Genomic DNA, 20631 nt, shown 5'->3' with positions numbered 1-20631 from the left:
ATAAGTAAAATTTTAAGTAAATAGTAAAATAATAAATATAAAGTTTACAGGTTAAAATAATTTAAATAATTATATAAGGTTATAGTTGCAGTTAAAATAATTTAAATAATTTCTCAAAATGTTTTTGTTTTACAATTTTAGGGTTGTATATTTGTTATATCATGTTTTGAAAATGGTCATTGTGCAAAACAACTTTCTATTCACAAGCAGCTTATAGAGTTAGTGAAGATTGATGTTTTTGAATATGCTGATCGTGCAGTTTTAGTGAGACAATTACTTGGTTACCATGGCAAAAAATTAGAGGAGTCCTCCTTTAATAATCAGGTGGTTATTTCATTGTAAATTAAACATATAACTATATATATATATATATATATATATATATATGTATATATATATATATATATATATATATATATATATATATATATATATATATGTATATATATATATATATATATATATATATATATATATATATATATATATATATATATATATATATATATATATATATATATATTAGTAGAAAATCACTTAACAAAAATTTTATTTCATTTTACACTGTGTTTCATGATTTTTCATGAATTTTTATGTTTCATGTAAAATGAAAAAAAAATTTCTTAAGTGATTTTCTAATAATATTTAATTGTGCTGTTCTTTTAAGAACATTTAGCACTCTATATTGTAGAATACATTTTAAAGTTGTTTAAATATATATATATATATATATATATATATATATATATATATATATATATATATATATATATATATATATATATATATATATATATATATATATATATATGTATATATGTATATATATAAATTATGTTTGTGTATTCTACAAAGAGAGTGCTCAATGTTCTTAAAGAACTGAGCAATAATAAATTAGTAAAAACATTTATCTAATTTTTTCTTTCTTCTACACAGTGTTTCTCCATCAGTAGGTTCATCAGGAAGTATATATATATATATAAAAATATATATATATATATATATATATATATATATATATATATATATATATATATATATATATATATATATATATATATATGTATATATATATATATACATATATATATATATATATATATATATATATATATATATATATATATATCTTGCCGAACTGATGTCAACCTCAATCTTTTTGAGGTTGACATCAGTTCGGCAAAAACTATTTGATACAAAGATCTAACCATAAAACATAGAAACGAGGTCGGCAATTTTTTGCTGACCTCAAACACTTTCAGGTTGACAGTTAGGTCGGCATTGCTGAATGCCGACCCTAATTCCGAGGCTTGTATGTATATATATATATGTATATATATATATATATATATACATATAATACATATATACATATACATATACATATATACATATAAAAATATATATATATATATATATATATATATATATATATATATATATATATATATATATACATACATATATATATATATACATACATATACATATATATATATATATATATATATATATATATAATATATATATATATATATATATATATATATATATATATATATATATATATATATATATATATACAATTATGGTGATTTAAGGCCCCTGGCGGCAAAGGATGATACTAAAAAAATCAAAATATTTTTTTCCAATCTACTTTATATTATTCAGGAGCAACAAATTACCACTATTCAAAGTCAAATTCTTTTTAATGATCTGCCCTAATATATATATATATATATATATATACATATATATATATATATATATATATATATATATATATATATATATATAAAGTATTTTGGTTTTTTTAGTATCATCCTTTGCTGCCAGGGGGCCTTAAATCACAATAATTGTTTATTTTTATACTTTTTATCATTATTTAATTACTTAGTAATTTGCTTATAAAATTTAACCTTGGTTAGTGTAAATTGTCGCTCGTGAATGATATAAGTTAAACAGGAAAAAAAAAATTTTCTTCTTTTGTTGCTAAAAGACCTTATTTGACCATATTTGTGCATTTTTAGTCTTTTTTTATTGTTATTAATTTATTTAGTAATTTTTTTTCTAAAATTATTAAATTTTATTTTAAATTGTGATAAATTGTTACCATTGGATGATATAACGAAAATAGAATAGTAATCAAGTTTTTTTTTGGCTTACTTTTTCCGTTAGGGGACTTATATTGTGCATTTTCAGGCTTTTTATTGATAATTAGTTATTGTTTAGTGTTAAATTTTCTCAATGTTTTCCAAAATAAAAATGTCCAGATTTATAAATTACTTTCTAATTATCTATTCAATGATTCAAACTAGCACTTTTTTAAGTTATTACTTTTTTATTTATTTTAGGCATTTTTAGGCTTTTCTTATTGTTTTAAATTATTCAGTAATTTACTATTTATTACTATATAAATTGGTGTGGTTCTAACTAGCACTTTTTAAAATTGTTATTTAATTATTTTAAAATAAATTGTAGAAAAATTCACATTATTTATGAGTATATAAAGATTAGTATACTATTAGTAAAGTCTGTATTCTATATTATTGTGTATTGTATTATTACTATTGTATGTAAATATATTAATAATATTATAAAGATTACCAATATCCACATATACATCAAATAATCCCTCTGTATATGATTTATTGAATTTAATTCTATTTCTAGAATTTTGTTTTGCAAATTGAATAAAATTGAGTTCATATTTAAAAAATTAAAAATATTTTGATTTCTATGGCAACCTATGGCTTTGTATAAGTGCAGCTGACTTGTCCTGTTTATGACATCAAATGTTAACTTACTACTCACAAACTTTCAACTGTTAAGGAAGTCATGCAGCACTATTCTTTTGTAGGACTTCCTAGGACGACCAAGTCAAGAACAATAGTTGCTAGAGTTTCTGAAAATGTTATAAACATTTGGTTGAAATCTGGTATTCCATCTGTTACAATGCAAAGAGTGCAGCAGAAAGTAGAATCTTTGCACAATAATTTGAGAATGATTCTTAAAAGAAAAGGTGAATCAAAGACTTTAGCAGTATCAATTGCTAAGACGGAAAGTTTGGTTTTGTTTGACATTGCAGAATATCGAAAGTGCCAGTTCTTGAGCATGAATTTTTAATGGATTAAAGAAATGAAAGAAATATGGTTATTGGTTCTTTAGATAAGGAAAAACCTTTTATATTACCTAAAGTATTTGAAAGAAGCACAAAGAGACAGAAATAATATGATTTTTTTTCATCTAGTAAAAGCAGTCTGCAAGCATCAGTTAGTATCACTTCTGATATAGATGCAGAAATTAATTCTGGAGTTAATAAATGACACTCAGAGCAATGTTAATGATGATCAGTTGTCAGATTTCTGTGAATAAGCTAGTGAATCTGACAGGAGTATGATAATTTTTCCAACAGTTGCCAGATAATGTGACAGATGTGGTGTATCTGATATTGCTGGAGCTGTGATTGCTACTGCCATCTTTTCAGATTACAAAATTATAAAAAAACATAATAGCTATCATAGACCAAACCAAGTTAAGGTGTCAAATACCATTGCTTAAAACTGCATTATCACACAAAGCAAAGTTAGCTATATGTTCAGTAGGTTTGATACAGTTGATTACCCTATTCTTGTAAATTGGAAGGAACTTCCAAGGACCCCACCACCTACGTTAAAAGAGTTAAGTAATGATTTCATTGAAAATGTGAAACAAAATATGCAAAAATTGACTTCCGATGATTTTCCAATCTATTCTTAAAATGTAGAAAGACATGTTCAATTGGTTACAAAAGCAGCTGCAACTGTATCTGAAGAAATGAGAAGAGGCGGACACATTAGAGCAAAACTTTTATTGAGAAAGTATATTCCACACTTTGCTTCAAAAAACAATTGCAATATATAGGAATAATTGGTCAATAAACTCTTTTTTTTTCATAGGATTTTAAATAAGTACATATAAAATTTAAAAAAAATTGTATTTCTCCCAAGAAATGTTATTCTAGCGCTAATGTAATCATGCTACTGAATAAAATTTTGAGTTTTAAAGCAATCTTAAAGGTTTGACCAGAAAACAACATATTTGCATTAAATGATCAAGTCTGCAAATTATAAATAGATGAAAAAAAATTTAAATGATAAATTTTGCAGTATCATAAAGTATAAATGTTTATAGTGAAAAAACCCAGACCGAATTTTTTTTTTTTTATAAATCTTCTTAAAATCGCAATCGTTTGTTCAAATTTGAATAAGATTTTAAATAAATATGTTTTTTAGGTAAAATGAGCATCATATTTTAATAATATGATCTGTTCTGATCCAATTTTTCTTAACAAAAAGCTCTTACTTGGTCGGAATTCTAGTATTTTTTGTGAAAATTGATAGAAATATTGTTTTTTGACAACTATATATAGTTAGTACATGTCAGAACCAATTAGAACTAGGATCTATAGTAAATTAAGGCACTTTTTCAAAAGATTTTAACTAAATTCATGTTAACGCCGATGAACAAAAAACATCGGCATTAGACAGCGACAAAGGAAGGAAAAATAATTTTAATTTTTAATTTTATTTTAATGGTATTTAGATGTAAGAGCAACATTGTTTTGCTATACAAACTAATTTTAATGAAAAAAATGCAATGATGATCTACCCTAGTATGTATATATATATATGTGCGGTAGTGGTGTAGTGGTAAAGCGCTCGCTTCATAAGCGGGAGGTTCCGAGTTCGATCCCCACCACGTCCCTGGTAGTACCGTGCTCAATTTGTTTCTCCGCGCAGCGGCCTTGCTTGTCAAGGTTTGTGCTTCGGAGTTATAGAGTTGAGAGAGGGTTATAACCACTATTAAGTAACCTCCTCATCTGTAGTGGCTTTATCGGCCTTGAGGAGGTGAATAACAAAAAAAATATATATATATTTTCCTAAAGTTTACAGCTTAGAAAACCTGTCTGTGGTAAAAAATGGCTCTTCGCTTGTTTGTGGTTTTAAAGCTGAAAAAACTAAGATTAGATTATGTCAAAATGCATTAATTTAATTGCAGGAAGTAATTAAATTTAAAAAACCACAAAAAATGCAAATTAAAAGACTAGAATATCTTTAAAAACATTCTGAATGTTTTTATTTTTATTTTTTAACTGTAAAACATGTGCGGAGTGATGCTACATCGACTATTATAGCTTGACTCACAATGCTACGTCGACTGAAAAGTAGCCTGACTCGCAACAGAGTGCTGCTACATTGACTGAGGGTTTGGTTGGTGCAGGCATATATATATATATATATATATAATATATATATGTATATATATATATATATTTGTATAAATATATATATTTGTATAAATATATATATATATATAAAAGTGGTAATAAATTAAGTGTTTTTACTAGTTCTTTTCATACATATTTATATCGTATGTATATGTGTATATATATAGTTAACCTTTCTGTAGACTGTGCAAATTAATTTTTAACTTTGAACTTAAGTGCTGATGGAACATTAATGATGTTGTCATACTGAAATAAACATAGGGTTAAGGTTTAGGCAGGTAAATTAAATAAATAATATCTATTTGAACATAAGTAATTAATTTTTTTTATCTTTTTTTTTTGTTGATTGTGTGAATTTAGGATGTAAGTGTGTGAATTTAGGATGTAAAAAAATTAGTCATAAATTAAAGTCTGTCAGTAAAACTTATCAAAAAAGTCTCTAATAAACAATAGCATTGTGTCTGATACACCAAAATTATATGTACATAAAAGTTCAGATTTAATCACTCTAACAAAATACTACCAATGCTGCTATTACAACAACTACTATCAAATTCTTCAATTAAAAGTTCTTTATCAGTAAAATCTATTCATAAGTTTGTTGTTGTGTTGTTTATAAAAATAAACAATTTTTATTTACATCCTTATTTTGATTATCTTATTTATTTTTGTCATTTGATGCCCTGTGAGACCTAAAAACATCCATGAGACCTAAAAATATCCATGAGACCTAAAAAAAATGAGTAATTTTGGGTATAATATTTTGATCTTCTCAGAATCTTTTTTAAACCTGACTTTTTTTTTCCTGTGTTTTATTTTATTTTCAAATTATTCTCTTCTTTGGCTAGCTTTTAAAAAAACCCAACTCAGTATGGAAAAAAGTTGGTTGGAATAACTTCTTTTTTTTTAATACTTTTTTCATTATAAAGTTCAAGAATTAAATTTTTTTTATTGTAGATGAAATTTATTGTTTCCAAAAGAGATGCCACATCTCCATTATATTTGCATCTCGTTTGTGAAGAATTGCGTTTATTTGGGGTGTTTGAGGAGTTAAACACTTATCTCCGTTCAATTGCACAAACAATACCTGAGCTTGTAACCTACCGACTTAAATGCATGGAATTAGAGCATGGGCTGAGTTTAGTCAGCTGTGCTTTTGCTCTTCTTTATTTTAGCCGAAATGGTATGTTAGTTATGATAATTATGATAATTATGTTAGTTATGGTAACCAAAATTTTTATTTTGCTTATTAAAAAGTTTAATTGTTTTTAATTGCTTTTTTAGTTAATTGACTTTTTTTTTAAAAAGGTTTGACTGTGGAAGAACTCTATGAAACTTTAAATATGACTCAACAGAGCAATAAATCGTTTGAGCAGTCAATTCCCCAAGTTCCATTTCATAAACTTTGTCAAGAGTTAAAAATGTTTACAAGACATGATCTTAAAACAAACAGGTATTTATTGTGTTTAGATATCTAAAACAGATATTTTATTTATAATGCAACTTATTTGCTTTTATTATTAGGGTGTATTGTTTTAGTATTGGTGTGTACATTTATTGGTTACTTTTTTGATGTACTTTGTTACTTTATTTTTTTACAGTAATTCAATGTTTTTTGTGTTTTTTTTGTTTTGATGTAGTTTGTTTTAATGTGAATAAAGTACTATAAGCTTATTTCATATTAGGTGAAGCTAACCTCTGTGTGTGTTTAGTATGGATAAAACTTAAAATAAAAAAATTAAATTAGTTTTAGTTATTTAAAAAAAAAAAAGTTAAAGACTTTTTAATTGTCTTTTTTTAAATAAATGTTGATTTATTGCATTAGCTAAATAATTACTAAAGATCTATTTGAATTGTTCAATCATTTTTTATAATTTTTAAATAACTTATAATTGAAATCAAATTTTTTTCTAAACTTTAGCATGCATTTGTTTGGTGAGGTTCGAAGTATCATCGAAAGACTTTACATTCATTCTGCTGCTGCTGATTTTACATTTAAGATGCATAATGTGTTAGCAATATTCTATCGTAAACAAGCAGATCCTTTAGATAATTTTTCATGGTTGGGAAATGATTTGAGAGCTTTAAGAGAACTTCCATTTCACTTGGTTTGTTTATATGAGTGTGTGTATGTGTGTCTATATATATATATATATATATATATATATATATATATATATATATATATATATATATATATATATATATATATATATATATATATATATATATATATATATATATATATAGATAGATATAGATATATAGATATCTATAGATATATATAGATATATAGATATATAGATATATAGATATGTGTGTGTATATATATAGATATAGATATAGATGTATAGATATAGATATATAGATAATTGGTTTCAATTTAGAAAGTTTAGTATTTTCATGCACACAAAGGCAATTTGCTATTAGGTAAAAATTATCAAGAAAGTGCGATTAATAATTTACTAGGCAATTTTCCAATTTAAACCCCATTGAAAATTGCGTAGTAAAATTTAAAGCAGAAGTTTTTTAAACAGAACACAGCATTACTAGCAACTTAAAATAACGCATAAATATTGTGATTCTCTTGTTGCCCCTATCCAGTGAAGAATAGAGACTGTTCTATAAAATTATGAGCCCTATACAAAGTACTAAACCATGCTTTATACTTAAAAAAATCTAGAAATCTATATGAGCGAAATTACTGAAAATGATATTAAAACATTAAAATATAACAACATTAATGCTAAAATTACAGCAAAAGATATAAAACAAAAATGATATGTATATAAAACAATAGACTAGGACCAATACTACAACATTCTATAAATTAAAACATTACATTAAAACATTACATTAAAACATTGCATTAAAACTTTGCTATAAAACATTACATTAAAACATTATATACATTCATTACTATAAAATATCATATATATACATATATATAACATATATATATATAAATAACATATATATACATTCATTGCTATAAAATATCACAAAGATAATTTTGCAAGCAATCCTCAGTGCCGATTAATAAACTTAGTTTAACCTGATCTCAGAAATTAAACCAAATTTTATTAGATTTTAATAGCAAAGTGAGTTATGCTACTCACGTACACCAATGTATGTAAAACATCAAACAAATTATTTTTTTTTTAAAATAATTTAATTTAAATAATTCTTTTAATTAAAAAAAAAATTTTTCTTGACCTGTAATAAATTTATGTGTGATAAATGTGACCTATTGTTTAGCTAAATTCTTTTTAATATTTTTTTAATTAAAAGAAATAAAATTACTATTTTTTTTGTTGCTTAATAAAAAAAGAATTTTTTTTTATTATTAAGCAATATAGCTAGATCAAAATTAAAAATCGAAAAAATTCTTGATTAAACCTTATAGAAAATTCTTTTCAACCTTAAAGAAAGGCAGATAATAATCCTTTATATTAATATCAATTTCAATCCTCCACCAAACATCATTAAATCGATACTGAAAATGATCTCTAATTGCTTCAGCAATACATCTTCAAGTAGGGAAACTTTTGATAGAGCTGTATCATTTTTTAATATTGCTCTCATTTCTTGCAGATTTAAAGATAATTTAGATTAAAATTTCAAAATATAATAATCTCAAATACGAAAATAATAAAAAAATTAAAAGTTATCAAAGTGGACTCCTTAGCAATTTCGGATATATTTTTTTGTTGTTGCATTCTAGTTTATGTTTATAATATCTGATGATCACTATTGCGTGAAATTTCAAATTACTAAATATATTAAACTACCTGTTTAGTTTCACTGCACATATACAGGTTATACATTTAGCACAGTCCTTACGTACTTTGCCCACAAGTTTTAAAATTTTTACTATATTATCAAATATTTTCAGAATGAGAAGAAAAAGGAAAGAATAATGAAAAAAAGAAATTTCCACTGTATTCAGTTTGCTTCTGCAACTAGCAGCATTGTTTTATGTTTGTCAAAGTTTGTGTTAACACTTATAAGGTTCAAAAAGATATAAAACAACAATTAAAAAAAAACTTCTTTGAGTACAGCCTTCTAGGTCTTAAGTATAGGAATATATTTCAAATAAGAGTATTGACGTTGTTTAATATTGTTTGAATGCAAAAATATGCATTCGGAATTACAAAAAAATTTTGTTTTAGTTTTTATTTATTTAGAGTGCAAGCAACTCATGGAATGAACTAAAAACAATTCTATGTAATTTGGAATATATAAAGGTAAAATTACAAGCAAATCAAATTACTGAACTCCTTGAAGAGTTCATTTTTGCTGGTCCTAAATTGTTTACTGAAGATGCGTGCATTAAAGAAACCCAGCAGTTTATTATGGCAAACGTCCACATTTTATCACGGTAAATTTTACTTGAATATTTAACTTTTTCATTTTATTTTTGATAAATTTTTGATATTTTTTATAACAATAGCTTTAAAATTTATACAACTTTTTTTTTATAGGCATCCTAATCTTTTGATACAGCAAGTATTAAACGCTCCTAATATCAGTTTTGTTAAGAATCAAGTTAATGATATCACAGTTGGCACTATTACATTGGCAGAAAAATCAGAAAACATTTCAAGTTGTGTTCTCACATTAACTGGAATGCAACAGGTTTGTCTTTTTTAGCAAAGTCACCTTCAAAAAAGTTGCAAGAAACCAGTATTTATGTTGGGGGATACTAAAAGGTATAAAAGAAAGCAAGAAAATAACTGACAGAAGATTCAAAATGGAATCATATAACATATAACTCCATTTTGAATATATAAATTAAGGAACTATAAATTCTTTGTAACTTATAATAACTTAAATCTATTAACTGGTTAACATATACATGATTAGAAATAAGGATTTATATAAAACCAAATTAATTTTTTGGTTTATTTTTTTTCAGGGTGTAACATCAGTATGTGTTTCAGATGACAATAGCATGTTAGCTTGTGGAATGCAAGATGGACAGTTAATAGTTTATGATCGTTGTACTACAAAAGTATGTATATTATTTTTAATGTTTAATAAATGTAGAACCATGGGTTAACATTCATGGTTCTACATTTATGTGTTTTACGCTGGTTTTCATAATTTTATTTTATTTAAATATGATATTATGGAAGAATTAAAGCACTTTTTTTATAACCAGATGATCTTTCTGGCATTAAGCTGTTTCGTAGAACAGCATTGTGTTTTTATTATTATTGTGATATTACCAAGGTTACCGTCCAAAGTTTGTGAGTAGAGATAGGAGGAACTTCTATCTTTACCCACAATTTAATTGAGACTTTTATATTAGAGCTTTTCTTCTCATATGGTATTCACCATGACTGAACAGCCCTAATATAAGATCAGTCTAATATCATGACCAGAATGTTTGTATTTTCAAAAGTATTATATTAAATAAGTCAAGGTTGTTGCAGTGTTTAGGGGGTTGGATAGAGTTAAGATAATAATGAGTTCAGATAATAAGAACTAACATCTAAGTCTCAGTTAAAACTAATTTATGCTTTAAAGGTAATATCTTTTAAAGTGTTGTCACATAATCTGATGAAATTAACTTTAATTTCATTATTCTTTAATTTTTTATCAGTAAAAATTTATATGTTTATAGTTATATTAAATGTTTAAATTGAGGAATTGCGTTGCTTTGTCGGCCATTCTGCTGGTATTTCTGCATGTTGCTTTGCCACTAACTCAAAGTTATGTAGTTCATCTTTTGATGGTACAGTATGTGTTTGGGATGTGCACGGAGGTCATAGGTATGTGTTTTGATAAGTACACATAGGTAAGTGTTTAAAATATTTATAGAGATCATAGGTAATTATTTAGAATTCCTAATAAGGCCAAAGATGATTGGAATTGGATAGAATAAATTGGATAGTTTAGAATTTGCACAGAGATCATAGGTAATTGTTTAGGTAGCATTATCAAGAGATCATCTGTAATTGTTTAGGTAGCATATAGAGACCGTAGGTAATTGTTTAGTATAAAGTTGTTTAGATATATGATGTTTAGTATAAAGATGTTTAGATGTATGATGTTTAGTATAAAAATGTTTAGATATATGATGTTTTGTATAAAGATGTTTAGATATACATCTTTATTTTAGATTACATTTCTCAAAACTTCATTGCAGACAAGTGACTAGTTGCATTGCTACCAATGATGGTCGATTTTTTTTAACAACTTCTTATGATATCTCAAATCCTGCTGTACTCTGGTCAACAACTGATGGGAAACCAGCAATTGTTTATGAAAAAATTACTCATCCATTTAATTGCGCAGCTTTTGATCCTTCGAATAACCTATTAGTTGCTCTAGGTGGGTGGGATAAAAAAATAGCTATATGGAATACAGTGGAAGGAACAAATTCCAAGGTTTGTATGTATTTTTATTAGAGGATATAATTAAAGAAAACTTGAAATAGAGAAAATTTAAAATTAGATTTTTGAATGTGACATGTGTACCAAATCTGATGTTTGTATTTGTATAGTGTCAAAGTTTATAGACATGATGTTTAAGATTCTATAATAAAATTCTAAATTTAACCCAGCATTATTTCCTCCTCCTCTTTTCTCTAAACTCTAAAACAACTCACTAAAAGCAGACAAGTCACATCAAGCATTTTCGTTTATAAAAAGTATTAAAAAAAAAAAGGCTGAATGATTTTTTTTTCATTATCATTTTTTGTTATTTTTATATTTTTTGATTTTAATTAACTTTAGTTTTATAAAAGTAAATACTACTATGTTGCCATTGTTACCTACCATTGTTTCTGCTCAAGGGAGCTATCGTTAGTTCTATTAATCAAAACTTAATCTCACATGACTTATCAGCCAGCTAAGTTGTATTCTTTTACTGTTTCTGTTTATTCATGATTAAAAACTTTCGTTTTTGCTTCAAGTTTTTTGTCAACCATTTTCTTGCGCTTACTTTTTTGCTTGCTGTTAACTCAGAACTTAAATTGTGACTGCTTGCAATTTTTTTGGGAATGAATTAATTTTAAAAAAAGTAAAAAATGTGTTTATAAAAAGTAAAAAAAAGTTTGATAAATAACTTTAATAATATAAATATAATAAAAGTATAACTTGATATTTTAAAAGGTGTATAAAGGTCACTCAAGTTCGATTCAAGCTCTGGCTTATTCATCATCTGGCAAATATCTTGCATCATCAGGTTTAACAGGTGAAATTTTTTTATGGTCATCAATGAATGGAACAATAATCGGGCAAATTTATAATTCAAACATCCAAAAGTTTTTGTACACACAAACCCATCTGGTTGGCTTGACTGAAAAATCTGTTAAGGTAAGCATTTTATTTGTGTATCTACAAGTGTATATACATGTAAATGTGTGTAAATACATACTCATACATACATACATACATACATACATACATACATACATACATACATACATACATACATACATACATACATACATACATACATACATACATACATAAAGGACTGGGTATAAATTATATCGAGATTTGATTATACATTTTTGATACTTTGCTGATGTAAAAAACTAACATGAATTTGGTTGAATTTGATTTTATCCATTTCTCCATGTTTGGTAGTTTTTTATGGAAAATACTATTTAACACAAAAATTCTTTATTGAAAAAAATATTGAAACTTCCTAGTCGGGAAAAAAATATTGAAACTTCCTAGTCAGGAAAAAAAGTATTGAAAACTTCGGGAAAAAAAAAAGACTTTTATAGATAAAAAATTTATCTATAAATTTATTTATTAAAATGTTTACATATTGATGTCTATGAAGAGTTGAAGGAAAAGTTATTAACTTTTTTAATTTTACCATTAGCAACAAATTTTTTATATTACCATTAGTAACCATTAGCAGCATAGAGAATACTAATTAATATATACCTATTTTTCAATAAGTTTTCAATAAGTTTTCCAGTACTAAGCAAGAATCTTGTTGTTTTTAATTTTGCCTACGAAGAAACATAATTAGATTCTGAGACTCAAGCATCAAATTCATATTCAGAAACTACATACTCAGATGCTCTTTACTTTTTGAAATGATGGACCAAACAAGTAAGATCAAATAAAAATAAAGGCTTAAAAAGCTTACTAAAAAAATACTAAACTTATTTGAGTTAACTCAAAAAAGTACTAAAGTTATTAGATACCATGTTCTTTCTAGATTTATTATTTCTTGATACTATTAAAAATTTAAGTATAATTAATTTTTTCATTCAATGAGTTTTTAGGTTGATGTGTTCATTAAATTTTCGGTTATTATTATTATTGTTATTATTATTATTATTATTATTATTATTATTATTATTATTATTATTATTATTATTATTATTATTGTTAAGCAATAAAATGAACTGAGAGAAAAAAAAATTGATTTAATAAGATGAATTATGTTCTTATAAGTCTATTTTTTTTATAAGTCTAAATTTTTGAAAATTATTGTTTTTGACCAACCTTAATATACATCCCGTATAATCACTGTTGTCTTAACAACAGTGATTATACAAGAAAAAAGTGTACACAAACAAATATAGTTCCCTTAACAAAGTACATGTTGAGTCTCCATAAAAGTGTATTTTACACAACAACCTCAAAACATGTTATAAGGTTGTTGTTGTTGTAAGGTTGTTGTTGTTATAAGATTGTTGTTGTTATAAGGTTGTTGTTGTTGGTTGTTGTGGTTGTTGTTGGTTGTTATTGTTATAAGGTTGTTGTTGTTGGTTGTTGTTGTTATAAGGTTGTTGTTGTTGGTTGTTGTTGTTGGTTGTTATTGTTGGTTGTTGTTGTTGGTTGTTGTTGTTATAAGGTTGTTATTGTTTTAAGATTGTTGTTGTTATAAGGTTGTTGTTTTCAATTTTACACTTTTTAAATTTTACTTTTAAATTTTTAAATTTATTTTGTAGATAAATATAAAACTATCGAAAATTTATCATTTATATTCTCCATTTTGTATTCTACACAAGTTGCAGAGTATAAAGTATAATTCTTCTATACTTTTATATTTATATATATGATAAATTTTCAAAGAATAAATTATTGTCTACTTAACAGACATGTATTTAAAGTCCATTGTATTCAAGTAAGATATAAAATATAACAACTAAGAAGTTTGATTTATAAAAATAAAACTTGTATTTTGAAACACTTCAAGTCTATATAAAAAAATCTTTACTACAATAACCAACAACAGCCTTGATTTATAAATATTAAAGCTGTATTGAATTTTTAAACAGTTATAGCGAGTATATATGAATATACTGCTGCCACTTTAAAAAGTATATATAATTTAAAAAGTATATGCAACATTGTTATTTTATAAAAATAAAAAGTTCCTGATGAGTTATGAAACTTACTATATTGAAACAACAAAAAGAAATTACAAACAACAGACCAACGTACAACTCAACAAAGTACGAAAAGTAAAAGTTCTCTCTCAAAAGCAAAAAATGCAAATTTATCACAAGTAGATTAGCAAGTATTAACAACGTTTAAAGTATGATATTATTATTATATATTTAAGTTATTGACAATATTAATTTATATTTAATTTGTATTTTTTATAAAAATTGTGCGTAAGTTTTAAATTATCAGCAGTTACGCTTTGTGCAAGTGTGATCAAATCAAGTTTGACATATGCAAGTTGAAATCATGATTGACATATAGGTATAAATTGCTTCAATTACCACTTTATCTTCTTTATCGATTTTTTTTTTTACTTGTAGGTTTGGACGGAAAGTATAGGATGTCCAGGAAATGTTTTTATTTCAAACCACCCATTGCCCAATTATGTTTTAGCTGTCACTGTTCATGAAAATAAAATTTTTGCTGCATACCAAAATGGTGAAGTTTGTATGTTTTTTAAAGAAGGGGGTTACACTTCATGGAAAGCTCATAACTCTTCAATTCGCTCTATTAGCTTACTTGTTGACAGAGTTAGTGTACATCTTGTTACAGCTGGTAATCTTACAAAACTTATTTTTTTTTTTAAATATATTTAATCTTACATAATAAATATTTTAGCTATTATATGCAATTCTTCTCACTCAAAATATTTATGAAATAAATCAAATTTTAGGTGATGATTGTTTAGCGAAGAGATGGAATGTCTCTGATAAAACTTGTGTTGCTGTAATGTGCAAACACACTGCACCTATAAGGTGTGTTAGATCAAGAGGTGCTATTATTCTTACAGCATCTGAGGATTTCACAGTTTGTGTTTGGCCAGGCATTTTGTTCAGTGATCAAAATGAAATTAAATGTCAAGCAATTTTGCGAGGTCATGCTGGTATTGTTACATGTTGTGACATCTCCTCATGCGAAACTATGGCTGTTTCTGGCTCCTCGGATATGGTTTGTATTTTATTGTAGAGCTGTTGAGTATAATAAATTTGAATTTAAAAAAGTAAAATAAGTTCGTAAAAAAGAAAATAATAAGAAAAAAATAAAGTAATACAAGTTTTACTAATACTTTAGAGCATGATAATTTGGGATCTAAATACCTACACATGTTTATCCATGATCAACCGGGCACATTCTGACGGTCTTACAACTCTGAGCTGGTCAGATGTTGGAAATTATGTAGTCACAGGATCGAATGACTTTCTGTTAAAACTGTGGGATATAAAGTATATAGTTTCCAAAAAAGATGATCAGACCAATATTCAAGAAAAACTTGTTTTTAAGGGGCATAACAGTGCAATCAACAGTTTGAAGTACAAGGTACAAGCCTGATGTTTTCTTATTAAAAAGTCAATATGTATTTTATGTTCTGTTGCTGTTAAATTTTTCTATTAAATTTTTATTCAATACACAAGCAATCTAAATATGTTTTTTATTTTACAGTTTGGTTGTATTGCTTCTACTTCTGCAGATGGGTTTTTAAAGGTCTGGACTCACAAAGGGGTAGAAGTTACCACAATAAAAGCTCATAACTGCCGAGTTAATTGTTGTGAAATTTTTTCATTTCTTAAAGAAGATTCAATTGAATGGAGTACTTCAACAGATAAAGTAGGAATACAAGAAAAATTGAAAGCCTATACACCTGATAGTCTTTTAGATGTTTATATATACACAGCAAGTGATGATGGATCAGTAAGAGCTTATCAACCATTTAAGGTATTTCTTTATTTTTATTTTTTTTATGTTTTTGAAAAACATAAGTAGTAGTAGTAGGAGGAGGAGGAGGAGGAGGAGGAGCAGCAGCAGCAACAGTAACAGCAGCAGTGGTAGCAGTAGCAGCAGCAGAAGGAGTTGTTGTTGTTATTGTTCACTATTTTTTTGTATTTATTATTTAATACTTTTTTATTTTTTTGCAGCCAAACTTTTTAAAGGAAATGTTTGGGCATTCAGATGTTCTTACAGACGCTGATGTAAACATAAAAGATGGCAGTGTTGTAACCAGTAGTGTTGACCAAAGCGTCAAAGTTTGGGATTTAAATGTATGATTTTTTAAAATAATTAAAACTTTAAAAATTAAAACAGCAATATTTCGTACAAAAATTGTTAAAAATCTAGTTATTATATATCATTTGTGTTATTCAACATTGTTTTTTTGTTCAACATCATTTGTGTTATTTAACATTGTTTGTTTTGTTTAACATCATTTGTGTTATATAATATTGTTTTTTTTGTTCAACATCATTTGTGTTATTTAATATTGTTTTTTTTTTGTTCAACATAATTTGTGTTATTCAGCATCAGTTATTAGAATTATTTTGTACATCTTTTTATAAAATTAATATTTTAGCTGTATAAAATTTGTTATAATTTACTTTGTATATAATTTATATAATTTTTATTTTATAATATAATATTTATATGTTCTATATAATATAATTTATATAGTTTTTATTTATATAATATTTATTTATTATAAAAATTTTTATAAATTACTTTGTATATAATATATATAATTTTACTTTGTATAAAATTAATTTTAGTTGAATTTTTTTTTCTCTCACATCAATTTAGATTGAAACAAAGGATTCATCGCAAATGCATTTGGATGAAGTAACTGCTGTTGCTATAAGTGTTTCTAAATCTGTTTCATGCGGTCGTGATGGCAAAGTTAAACTTTTCTGTAAGACTTCAGTTTTTGAGTTTGCCCCACTATCAGTAGTTGCATTTACATCTGCGGCTTTTATTGGTTCTCAATACGTAGTTGTTGGTGATGTGAGAGGCAACTTGTATGTATTAAGTGCTCTTGATCTTAGCCTAATTGAAAAAGTGAATAACATATATAGTATAGAAATGTTATCAGTTGATCAGCATGGCATTTTTGTTGCTGCTGCTGCTTTAGAAGCAATAACCGTTTATAAATGGGATAGCAAACATTTAATATCAACAAATTGTTTATTAAAGTGAGTGTTTATAAAGATTTGTCTAAAATTTATAAACCATTTAATTATAAAAATTGTATGATTAAATATTTATTTATATAACTATCTTGACTCCTTGTCTGTGGTGATTGTAGTGGCCCCCTTCATTTTCTCCTCTCCTCCTCCCTCTCATAAGTGGCTTTGGGAGGGGGAGGGGGAAAAATAAAATTAAAATCTCAAAGAAAAAAATTGTTTATACAATGTGTTGTTTCATGGTAATTAGAATGAAAATCATTTGAGATAACCCCAGAATCTTTTGGTCTGGCCAACCAGTGTCACTCAACACTGGTTATAGATCCGAAGATTCTAGAGTAATTTATAGGCTGTTTAAAAATTTAAAACAAATTACATAGTGGAAACTACAGATCATTAATCAAGTTAATCAAGCCACTAAAAAATTGGTTTTACTTTTAGTGCTTTAATTTGTACATGAATTTATATAAAAAAAGTTACTTTTCAAACATAAAAAAAACATAAAAAGCTCAGTACCTAAACTTACACAAAAGATATTCCTGATATTTAATTATTGTGAATGTTGTCAACACAGTTCACAAATATAGGTTTTAGGTATAAAATGATATGACTCTGGAAGTTTCAACAGATTTAGGTTACTAATATCATATGTTTTAAAGATCAAACTTAAAATAAATCTAATGAGTGACCCTTTTTGAGAAAATTTAGTTTTAAAATTTGCAAAAATTTCATTATATTTTTTAAAGATTTTTAATGGTTTTGCTTTTTTAATTAGTCTTACGCCTATTCCATACTGCAGTAAAATAGGATTCACTACAAATAGCCAATAGTTTAATGACTCTATTGTGTTTTATTTAATTTTAAAAGGGTTTTTAATAGGGTATATTGCCATTTGATTGTTTTTGGTTTATTTGTGCTGGAAGTACCTATGTGGTTTAAATGGTCTTAGGGGATAATTATTAGTATTTTCTGTTTGCACACTTTAGTTGTTTTAGTTTTGTTTCTGGCGTTTTTATTTGAATTTTAATTTATTGTGCTTAGTTTTTTTTACCGGTGGTATGGTAAGTGATTTATTTAATTATTTTTATTTATATTGTGCAGTAGATCAACACTTTTTATAACGTATCAACAAAAAATATTAGTGTTTTACAAATTTGGGTATGGTTGCGTTTTGGCTATTTGCGGTGAATCCTTTTTTACTGCAGTATGGAATAGGCATAAGTTGTGGGGTAAAGCATAAGTGGTGATGACGTTTATCTGACGGGATAAACTAGTTATAAGTGCTGATCCTCATCGAAACGCCAGTAATAATAGACACGACTCTGAGGAGATGTTTATTACTTAATCACTTCACAAATTATGTTTACATATCAGCATTAATGTGTTTTTTTTTCCATTCTGAGGCCTTAAATGTTGTATGCATACTTTTTTATTTTGTAATCAATTTTTTGTTTTAAAAGTTTTTGTTTGGTGACATATTTTTTGTATTTCTTCGTTCATATTGGTTCTTGTAGAACAATTTATTGTTTATTATTATTGTAAGTGCTGTTTAGGTGCATTGTCTGTCTTGTTTATATTTTAAATATTCCTCTATTAATCTTTATTTTTTGTCTTGACGGCTGTCAAAATATGCTTTGTTAGAAAAATAATTCTACTTTATTCTAGTGTACTTCATTTCTTCCCTGAGGCGTTTACTGCTCGTGTGTGACCATTCAGCAAATTTTATATATGCCAGAATTACATATATGCCAAAGTTTTTAAATAATAGTTTTGTTTCTTTAGTTAGAATTTAAATCAAAAGTATAGTTGATAATACAATGTTTATTAGTTTTTATATTACATATTACAACACTACAACATTTTAGTTAAAAAATCAATAAAAAAAAATCTTTTTTTTAATATATAACTTTGGTAAGATTTATTGATTACAGGTTTGCACCACTAAACGCCTCTGCAATTCTCTTGCTTCTTGTCAGATGTTGTTTGCTCATTTGGGAAACATTGAACCTGTTGATGACAGGTTTTTTTTTAGTATGAGCTACTTCAGAAGCCTGATCTGCATATCTTCCAAGAGAATGGCCTGATCTGGAAATAAAGTCATCTAAGTGTGCTGTACTCTCCAAGTGACAGTCAGATCCTTTTCAAGATACTATAATAAAATATCAATCAATTATTTTTAAATAATACTGTTTGTTGTTATAATATTTCTTTAAGAAAAGTATTATGTATAAGTTTTTGTGAAATACAAAAAAATCTACTGGGGCAAGCAATATTATTAAAAGTAAAAAGAGACATTCTCTAGCCTACCTCCATATGGTATTCTTGGGTAACTGAATGTCATCTTTGTAATTGGGATCCAAATTTAAGCTTATCGCACTGTTCTAGTATTCGTTTTGAAGTATTTCCTTCATAAGATATATCCTTTTTTTTTTATACATCCTAAGCTTGTAAACTTATAAACCCTCATCTCATACTCGGGCCAGAATTTGGTCAGATATGATTACATATGATTTACAAGGCCCATCACCATTTGAAGTTCTGGCAAAGGTATAACATCTAACACCAACTTGGGTTTGTCTTTTTCCTTGATCAAGCATGGCTTCACAACATTTTATGTAAAAATATTATTTATTAAAATCTGATAAAATATAGAATTTTTCAAGACAAAATTTTATAAAGATCTTCAATGTATGTTCATTAAAATCACCCTAAAGTCCTGCATTCTTTTGTGTTGCAATCCAGCCTTGTAATACAGTATATACCAATCATCTAAAGATCTCAAAGTTCTGAGATCTCCAGCAGCAATAGTTGATGCACTTCACACCAGACACAGGAATATTTTCCTCCGTGAGCCTAAAATAATTTATATAAGGCTCCTGAATTAAATTTTATCAAGTAGTACATGTGTATGCGTTCAAGCAAAGTAAAAAGTATAAATTTGGATTATAATATATAATACCGAAATTCCCAACAATATGTTGATGAT

The 20631-nt window shown here is 26.0% G+C and overlaps 1 protein-coding gene across 1 annotated transcript in view; it reads left to right on the top strand.

Annotated features, from left to right (window-relative positions):
* Positions 1 to 20631, top strand: part of LOC101241847 (telomerase protein component 1) — a 117578-nt gene that overhangs the window by 85984 nt on the left and 10963 nt on the right. The window contains exons 23-38 of the mRNA XM_065796528.1: positions 142 to 324; positions 6227 to 6452; positions 6578 to 6722; positions 7191 to 7377; positions 9457 to 9650; positions 9754 to 9907; positions 10188 to 10283; positions 10922 to 11046; positions 11397 to 11664; positions 12391 to 12594; positions 15018 to 15252; positions 15371 to 15645; positions 15769 to 16014; positions 16138 to 16410; positions 16611 to 16733; positions 17266 to 17654. Of these exons, the coding sequence (XP_065652600.1) occupies positions 142 to 324; positions 6227 to 6452; positions 6578 to 6722; positions 7191 to 7377; positions 9457 to 9650; positions 9754 to 9907; positions 10188 to 10283; positions 10922 to 11046; positions 11397 to 11664; positions 12391 to 12594; positions 15018 to 15252; positions 15371 to 15645; positions 15769 to 16014; positions 16138 to 16410; positions 16611 to 16733; positions 17266 to 17654 (3323 nt within the window). The remainder of the gene's footprint in view (positions 1 to 141; positions 325 to 6226; positions 6453 to 6577; positions 6723 to 7190; positions 7378 to 9456; positions 9651 to 9753; positions 9908 to 10187; positions 10284 to 10921; positions 11047 to 11396; positions 11665 to 12390; positions 12595 to 15017; positions 15253 to 15370; positions 15646 to 15768; positions 16015 to 16137; positions 16411 to 16610; positions 16734 to 17265; positions 17655 to 20631) is intronic.

The sequence above is a fragment of the Hydra vulgaris genome, chromosome 04 (assembly GCF_038396675.1).
Source record: "Hydra vulgaris chromosome 04, alternate assembly HydraT2T_AEP".
Taxonomy (NCBI): Eukaryota; Metazoa; Cnidaria; class Hydrozoa; order Anthoathecata; family Hydridae; genus Hydra; species Hydra vulgaris.
This window is presented reverse-complemented; position numbering and strand designations above follow the sequence as displayed.